Source organism: Octodon degus, unplaced genomic scaffold, assembly GCF_000260255.1.
Source record: "Octodon degus isolate 3935 unplaced genomic scaffold, OctDeg1.0 scaffold00098, whole genome shotgun sequence".
NCBI classification, from domain to species: domain Eukaryota; kingdom Metazoa; phylum Chordata; class Mammalia; order Rodentia; family Octodontidae; genus Octodon; species Octodon degus.
In genome coordinates this window covers 1572671-1582066 of record NW_004524674.1, presented here as the reverse complement: position 1 = coordinate 1582066, position 9396 = coordinate 1572671, and the positions used below count along the sequence as shown (strand labels likewise).

Genomic DNA, 9396 nt, shown 5'->3' with positions numbered 1-9396 from the left:
GCACTTATTCTACTGAGCTATCTCCCTGGCCCATGTCTGCATGTTTTTGAAAAGGGGAAGAAATACAATTTCTACTAGATTTGTAAGAGTCTATCACCTCAAGGAGTCAAGGGTCATTGTTTAAGAAGGAGGTTGGCCCTTTCAACAAAAAACAAAAATGTAAAGGCAGATGACAAAAAGGATGAGAATTATTTGTTCCTATGTTCAGGAAATTTAACCTCAAAAATCCATTGGAGTTCATGTAGGGCAGTTTGGGGTGAATCTTTCTGAGATAAAAAGCAAGCTGAAATTCTCTAAGGAAGCAACACGTAAAGCTGACTGCCCACTTCTTCCTGGGCTTCCACACCTGCTGCTGGAGGACATAAAGCATCCGGGCACAGCGAACAGTCTGCTCCTGTCTCCTGACACGGATCCGCTGCTCTTCATCTGGGTCCAAAGCTTCTTCTAGTCTATCTGAAAATATTTTTCCCCAAAATCAAATTATAAACCATACACAGACACTTACAAAACTTTGGTTAACCTAAAGGGCAGTAAGTTTTAATATCTAGTTTTAATAACCTAGTTTTATTAAGGAAAAATTAAGACTGTTAGAATCGAACATTTCATGTCTCACCAGGGAAGAAACCAGGAACGAGCAAGTAGAGTTGTTATGCACTCAGCAATGGAAGGGGCAAAGCACAGAGACCAACTCTTCTCCACACCACAAGTCCCTCAACCAAATCCCACTGGATGGTTTCCTCACTGTGAAGCATTTTGTACCATTTTATGATATTTTTCCAAAAGCTCTTTATTGAACTACATTGTTACCTTAATTTACATCCTTAATATGTTTTGCAATTTGGGGAGAAGATGGTTGCATTTGTGTTTGTGTGGAAAAGATGGCTGTGGTTGTTTTTGACACCTTATATGGAGTCTAAGAATGGAAACAAATTTTGCTGAATGCCTTTGTTTGCAAAGAAAACTGTTTCCAAACAGAAGTGTTCGTTTGTTTAGCAGGATTATTTTTACTTTCTTATCTTGACTCCAAAAAAGAAATGCTTTCTCTAAAATCTGACAATATCAAGTGCTAAAATTACTTAGAGTCTGAAGTCTCAGTGTGTGTCAGGAAACAGACCCTTGTACACAATGATGTTCTACATGTTTCAGAGTGGGTCAAAGAAATTTTTTCTGGTAGATTACCTGAAGTTTCCTGTGTATTTATTCTTTAATCTTCTATAAATGCTTATATAAATTCTTTTACAAAACTCCAACATAAATCAGATGAAAGCAATATTCTATTAGTACAAGTGTACTTTATGAGTTCAATTTGTATTAATTGCTCATTAAAAAATCAAACAAAAAAAATCAAACAAGAGGGCTAGAGATGTATCTCACCAGCAGATCATTTGCCTGCTTATGCAAGACCCTGAGCTCCATCACCAATACCAAAAAAAAAAAAAAAAAAAAAAAAAGGTCAACCAAGAAAAATAAGGCTGCTTTGAAGGAAAGCATATTTGAAGTCAGAGGTGGGACATATAGATGCAGTTCTTTTTTATTTTTTATTTTTTTGGTGGAACTGGGGATTGAACTCAGACCCTTGTACTTGCCAGGGAAGCACTTATTCTACTGAGCTATCTCCCCGGCCCAGATGCAGTCTTTTTTTTTTTTTTTTTAAGAACTTTATTTACATGGGGGGGGGCAGCTCAGCCCACCAGGGGGCGGGGCTGGCCGGCATGTGGTGCTGGGGGATTGAACCATGGACCCTGTGCTTTGCTAAGCTTGTTCTAAGTAGGTGCTTTAGACCACTGAGCCATCTCACCAGCCCAAGATGCAGTCTTATAGGAGCCTATAAACCAAATTAATTCTAGCTGTTTGAGCTGCATCTGGTTTAGGGAGAAAATGCAGCTTCACATATGAACATAAATAAGAACTGGCTTAATTAGGAGTATTTATGTGTTCAACTTGCAAGTGCTTGTGTTGCAAGAGCAGCACTTGGGAAGTGGGAACGGGTGCTGCAGGACCAATGTGAGGGTGGTCAGCAGCCAGGAGCCACTGCAAACTATCGGTGGCCCACATCAAAGTAAGTGCAGAAATTGAAAGTATGCATTTACATGTCTTTATAGCAACTTACAGCAACTTGCCACACTTCTGACATTTTTGTTAAAGCTTACAAAGAATTGCTTCATGATTGCTTGAAATGTTACATAAATCAATGAGCCCAATCCTTCCCCTTAGCGAGTCTGAAAAGCTGTTTTAAACACATTGGATCAGATCACAAGGAAAGCCTGGTGGCCTTACTCCCTGCTGCTGGGAGGACATTATACTTAGGTTATGTGGTGGGGTCCTGCCATGGACTGACATTGAGAAATGTAGTAAAAAACAAGCCATAGCATCTTTGTTATTTTCTATAGAGCTTTTTGTTTGCAACATTACACCAACATACTACTAAAGAAGACTTAAGAGGAGAAACCTTTTCCTGCCCAGAGTATTTGAAAGTTGTCATTGTTACACAATTGTCTTTTTAATGCTAGGTTTTGTAAATTCTGATCATGGTTCCCTCTGTAGCTAACGCCTAGGAAACTCAAAATAAATCTACAACCCATTCCTAGTAAATCTTTTTCCTTTCCTTCTTTTTCTTATACAGTATCCTCAAATATGTAGTTTTATCTTGTCTCAAATATTTTAAGTACTTTACATTCTTTATGTAACATCCACATATATACATATGCACATATCAGTTAAATTTAAAATGCAAAATTCATGTAGAATCTACTATCCAAATATAATAGTTCCTCTTGAAACCCTAATCTTTACTCCTCGCAGTCTGAAAGCTGATCCTGAAGTTCAAATTGTTAGTTACAGTAACCCCAAAATCCCTCTGCAGAACCAATCCTTTACTCTCCATGTAGGGGGCAGGGATATATCTCAGCGGCATAAGCGCCTGCATGGCAAGCACAAGGTCTCAAATTCAATCCCTGGTACTGTAAAAAAACAAAAACAAAACAAAAAAACCTCCTCATGTAAACACAAAAGCACTGAGACCACTACAGAATTTCAGAAAATACAAGATAATGACTATAATCTTTCCTTTCTACTTTTTGTTTTTTTGGGGGGATGGGTACCAGGGATTGAACTCAAGACCTTGTGCTTGCCAGGCAGGCGCTTATTCTACTGAGCTATCTCTCCAGCCCAACTCTCTCCTCTCTATGTGTGGTCAGGTATCTTACAGAAAGAGCCACAACTTTTCTTGTTACTAGTGTGTACCAATCTTAACACTTCCCAAGTAGGAACTGATGTAATCTATATATCTATTTACTTACACACACACACACATGTATATACATATATACTTCTATGTATTTACGTATACAATACTTTCAATGAAAATTAAAAATAATTCCTCCAGAAAAACTTTTGGCTAAACAAGGAAAACATTGGATCATTTGTACTCATGTAAGTTTCACACTGCAGGAACTCCAATTGGTAGGCTGGTCCCTCAGTCACTCCACAGACAAAGTACGGCCTGTAACAGGAGTGTATGTATAGGAGTGAGGTGTTAAACTCTTTAGAGAAAGGTGGCTCTGGTCAAACTTCAAACTCAACCATCTTGTCATGAGTGCCATGTCCCAGGGAACCAACACACAAGGGAATGCAATGAAACTTGGCGGGGGCTGGGAGGCCCAACGAACACAGCGCAACTATTACGCACACATGGCATTATATCTCACCTTTTTTAGTTACCTCTTCGATTTTATGGATACAGCTGCTCAATTCTTTCTGGAGTCGCTGAACCTCTAGCAGGCTTTTCTGTTCACCTAAGTTTTTGTGGTCACCTAGCCGGGGCTGTGGATATGGTCCTGGATCACGAGTAGGTGGTGAGTTGGGCATGGTGAGATCTGGCTGTCCACGATGAGATGTGTATACACACACTCTGGCCCCTGAGCTGGAAATTCCTACTTCAGATGGCTGGTGGCTGCACTGATGGACTTCTTGATTTTTTGAGTCTTTCCGTTCTAGCTTGTGGTCAGATATTTTATACTTGATTTGTCTGCATTTCTGAGAATTTGCAGGCTGACTTCTGAGATAATGTTCTTCAAATTGTCTTCGCTTTACATCTCTTTTGGCTAGGTGGACTGCATAGCTAAGTTTCTCTTCTGATATTACAGAAAATGAAACGGAACTGCTTAGGTCAGGAACAACTCTAAAATCTGAGTCTTTATAATAGGATTCATTGTATGAGTGCTTCAGCTTCTCAATTTTAATTCCATGTGGACAAGAATATCGGATTTCCAAGTTGCTTGGATGTGTAGGAACATTCCTATTAAACTGCAATTGATTCTTTAAAATAGTAAATAAACATAAGCACATATTAGAAAAATAACATATTATACATATCATAGGTATAAATGTATAACCAAGTTTCCAATATTTTGCCCACAAGATCTTTATGTGAAGAGGTGTTTTTTCCTGCTGTACTAATTAGTCACTTGCTATACACTCTAGTTCAATATACAGCCTGGGGGTTTCCCTACAGTCACCCTGCCCCACACTATGACCCTTCCACTTACCATTAGCAATCTGGATCTTCCTCTAAGTCAGCCTGAAAAGCTTATAGCAGCAACCAATATGCTCTTTCTTTGGCCAGCTCAGCCTGCCCTGAGGGTGGAGCTGGCATGGCATGTGGTGTCAGGTATTGAACTGCGGTCCCCTGCGCCTGCCTAAGCTTGCCTAAGCAGGCACTTTAGATGGCTGAGCTACCTTGTCGGCCCCCAATATGCTCTTCAATCCCAAATTATGGATTTCTGTCCTGTCAAGGTCTAGCAGCGACCAATGCAATTCATTAGCGCTGTCTTTAAAGTTGCTCCACACATGTACCACCAGCCACACCAAACTGAACCCATTGGATGACACTTTCTACATCTTTCGTCCTGCACCTCCATGTACCTCCACACAGTCCACTAGCCTAAACGCATGCAGACTTAAGTCAGCTGTCACCATACCAGGTACAAGCTTCATTGGTTCTTACAGTTTGACATAAGCACATCCCCGTATTTCCTATAGGTTTTAAAAAATATTTTTCATGGCTACATTTCCCAAAAGCCAAAGAATAATCTTTTCATGTTTTACCTAAATATAATCATATTATGAAACATTTACATTGTTCCAGTGCTTCCAGTAATAGAAACTGTGCTTTACTTAATATCTCCATACATTTAGAATTTTTTAAAATATATTTGATACAGGGTCTATAGGGTCTACAGGGTCTCACTACATAGATCAGACGCATAGTGATTCTCCTGTTTTTAGCCTCCCAAGTCCTGGGATTACAGGTGTGGACCACCACGCCCAGTCTCAATCGCTGCCTCAGCAGTCCCTGGCGTGGGGCCAGCAGGGTATCGAATCTGTGTTCTGCCTAAGTAGGCACTGTAGTCCATTGAGCTACCTGGCCAGCCCTCCTACATTTAGATTTTATTTCTCTTTTATCCTACTTCTTCAGGATAAATGATTTTATCTGGGATTACTGGGCCAAAGGAAATAAGCAATTCTGTGGCTATAAATTTCTTATGTTATGTCAAAGAACACTCAAAGACAAGTGAATAGGAGAATACATGTTTTTAAACTCAGTGAATTCTTTTTTTTCTTTTTTTTTGCAGAACCAGGGATTGAACTTAGGCCTTTGTGCTTGCCAGGCAAGTGCTTATTCTACTGAGCCATCTCCCCAGCTCCTAAACTCAGTGAATTCAGTTTCATCATATTTTATCTTAAAAAAAAATATTTATTTATTTGGTACAGGGTCTTTCTAGGCAGCTCAGACTTGTAGTGATCCTCCTGTCTCAGCCCCCGAGCACTGGATTACAGGCATGCGTCACCATGCCTGGTTCTGGGGGACGGCCTGGTGCACCCCAACTGGGGCGGCATGACTTATGGTAAAAGGATCAAACCCAGGTTCTTGCGCTTGCCAGGCAGGTGCTTAGACCACTGAGCTATCTCCCCAGGCTCTCATCATGTTTTAACTTGAAGATGGCTCCCAAACTCCTACTATACATGTGCTTATATAATAATGTAAATGAAAATTCAATTTAAAATAGCCCAGTGTTAGGCTAGGTGTGGTGGTGCATGCATGAATCCCAGCACTCAAGAGGCAAGAGGGATCTCTATGAGTTCAAGATCAACCTGATCTAAATAGTGAGAACTTGTCTCAAAAAATAAATGGGGGTGTGTGAGATCTCCACGCCTGCTGGATTCTACTCCAACTGGCACCAGGCCTGGTGTGTGAGTAGGACCTTCCATATACTCACCGGAATCTCCTCCATCAGACAGGCCTGGTGTGGAACCCTGCAGCAGAACTCCCTGCAGAGAGGTAAGGGGCCAAACCCACCCAACTAATCCAGGAGCAGAACATTTTGCCAGAGGGGCACAGTGGGTCTATTTCCACAGACTGCAGCAGAAAGAAGCAGAGCACAGCAGCCAGACCTAAGTCAGGCCCACCTGGAAGATTTCAAACTTGGTCAATCTGGACCCGGTAAGATGAGACACTGCTAGTCCCAGACTTATGAGAGCATCCTCTCTCTTCCTCTCTCTTTTTTTTAAATTATTTATTTATTCATTTATGTGTGTGTGGGGGGCCAGGCCAGCCCACCAAGGGGCGGGGCTGGCTGGCATGTGGCGCTGGGGGACTGAACCGCGGTCCCCGTGCCTTGCCAAGCTTGCTCCAAGTAGGTGCCCTAGACCACTGAGCCATCCCAGCAGCCCTCTTCCTCTCTTGATTGACAGAAGGGGCAACAGGTAACTGGGGTGAACTAGTCTGCCTGGAAGACTACAGGTACAAAAGGGGAGGTGATCAGAAGAACTTAGGGGAACTCATTAAGTAAAAATTCCCAATCTAGTACCTGCTTAGCTATACAGTCATTATTCTTAGGATCTAAAAGGCAAACCTATTAGATGCATAAGTTTCTCAACTGCTAAATCTCACTACCCATTATTTATGTTGCTAATTACAGTTCTGTAAATATAAAACTGTAGGGGCCGGGGAGATGGCTCAGTGGAATAAGCGCTTCCCTGGCAAGCGCAAGGGCCTGAGTTCAATTCCCGGTTCCACAAAAAAAAAAAAAAAAAAAAAAAAAAAACTGTAACTGCCTTAGCCACATAAGCTCTCTTGGGTAATAATACTGGCACATACTAAGGCAATAACTGCACCAAGGCTCTACAACAAAGGTCAGAAGACAATGCTGGAGCCGGGGAGATGGCTCAGTGGAATAAGTGCTTCCCTGACAAGTGCAAGGGCCTGAGTTCAATCTCCAGTTCTGACAAAAGAAAAAAACAAAACAAAAAAAGTAACAATAAAACAGTGCTATATAAAATGACAAAGAGAAGGAGCAAAATGTACTCTCAGGCCCCAAGCCCATCCAGAACAAATGCAGAAGACACCAGCATAGAAGAAATTGGAAATCACATGCCTAAAATCTCTGAAATAATAGCATCTGAAGTAAAGAAACAACTGTAGGAAGATATAGAGGAAATCAGATCAGAAATAGTATCTCTTGCCTGGCAATCGCAAGGGCCTGAGTTCAATCCCCGGTTCTGAAAAAAAGAAAGAAAAAAAGAAAATATCTGATAGCTCAGTGGATTAAAGTGCCTGCAAGCAGGTGCAGGGGCTGGGAGTTCGATTCCCAGGCCTGCTGTGCCGGCCCCGCCCCCGGGGCATACTGAGACTGCCATTCAGACTGGGCGTGTAATCTCAGCACTTAGGAGGCTGTAAACAGGAGAATCACTACGTGTCCAATCTAGTAGTGAGACCCTGAAACCCTGTAGACCCTTCCCTAAAATATATAGAAAAAAAAAAAAAGAATTTCTGAAGCAAAAAAAGAAATGATAACCATAATGAAAGAATTACTAAGAGATTCTAAAGAAAACACATAAAATATAGAGAACAGAAAAATAATGGAATCCTTGAATGAAAAATATAGGAAAGAAATAGAATGCATGAAGCAGATTCAAAGAGATATCCAGGAAATTAAAACCTCAATCACAAGTTGACAAAACCATTTGAATGAAAGTGAAGATAGAGTTTCAGACCTTGAAGACACTGTTGCAGCTAGTGAAAAGATAAGAAAAGATCTCTTAAAAACAACTAGGATGGGCTGGTGAGATGGCTCAGTGGTCTAAAGCATCTACTTAGAACAAGCTTAGCAAAACACAGGGACCGCGGTTCAATCCCCCAGCACCACATGCCAGCCAGCCCCGCCCCCTGGTGGGCGGAGCTGGACACACACACACACACACACACACACATAAATAAATAAAATTAAAAAAAAAAACCAACTAGGATGCAGGAAAAAATAATTCAACCTTTGCAAGACGATGAAAAGATGAACAATGTAAAACTAATAGCATCAATGAGGAAAGAAGTCAATACAAATGATATGAAAAGAATATGGGCAGAAGTAATAGAAGAAAACTTCCCAAATATGGGAAAACTATCTGACATTCAGATAACCAAAGCATATACAACTCCAAATAACATCAACCCAATTAAAACCACACCCAGACATACAATAGGCAAGATCCCAAAAATCCAGTACAAGAACAATATACTAAAAGCCACTAGAGAAAAGAAACAGATCACATTTAAAGGAAAATGTGCCATCAGAATAATGGCAGATTTCTCTTCACAAACCATCAAGTCAAGAAGACCATGGTCAAAGTACTTCGAGAAGTCCAAGAAAACAAATTCCAGCCCAGAGTGCTATATCCTGCAAAACTCTCAAGTTTGATGGAAAAGTGAAATACTTCCATGACAAAGAACAAATAAAGAATTTCATGTTGACAAAGCCTACCCTACACAGACTACTAAAAGACATTCCTCTAGAATAGAGACCAAAATGACTGCAACTCCGCAAATGAAAACAGAAAGAAATCACCAAATAGGGCAAACAAACACAGGAGAAAAAGGATTATACAACAACAGGTAAATAACATGTCAATCATAAGTCAATATATCTCAATTATATCCATCAATGTAAATGGACTCAATTTACTAATTAAAAGAAAAAGACTGGCACAGTGGATTAGGAAGCAAAATCCAACAATACACTGTATACAAAAAACACATTTAACTCCTAAATTCATAGGCTGAAAATCAAAGGACGGAAAACAAAACTACATACCCCAGCACTTCAGAAAAAAGCAGGAATAGCAATCCTGTTCACAGACAGTCTGAACTTCAAGAATGATCAAACGAAATAAAGAAGGCCATTATATACTAGTTAGGAGAAAAATACAAGTGGAAGAAGTAACAGTCATAAATATGTACGCACCAAACACGGGAGCACCTAACTATGTAAGACAAATCTTAATGGACACGAAAAATCTAATATCCAATACTACAATCTTTATTTATTTTTATTTGTGTGTGTG

General features: G+C 40.4%; 1 protein-coding gene across 1 annotated transcript in view; it reads right to left on the bottom strand.

Annotated features, from left to right (window-relative positions):
* The window catches only part of Kiaa0753 (KIAA0753 ortholog), a 92274-nt gene that overhangs the window by 63408 nt on the left and 19470 nt on the right, over nt 1–9396 (bottom strand). The window contains exons 3-4 of the mRNA XM_004638504.2: nt 3708–4317; nt 347–453 (exon numbers count right to left, since the gene is read on the bottom strand). Of these exons, the coding sequence (XP_004638561.2) occupies nt 347–453; nt 3708–4317 (717 nt within the window). The remainder of the gene's footprint in view (nt 1–346; nt 454–3707; nt 4318–9396) is intronic.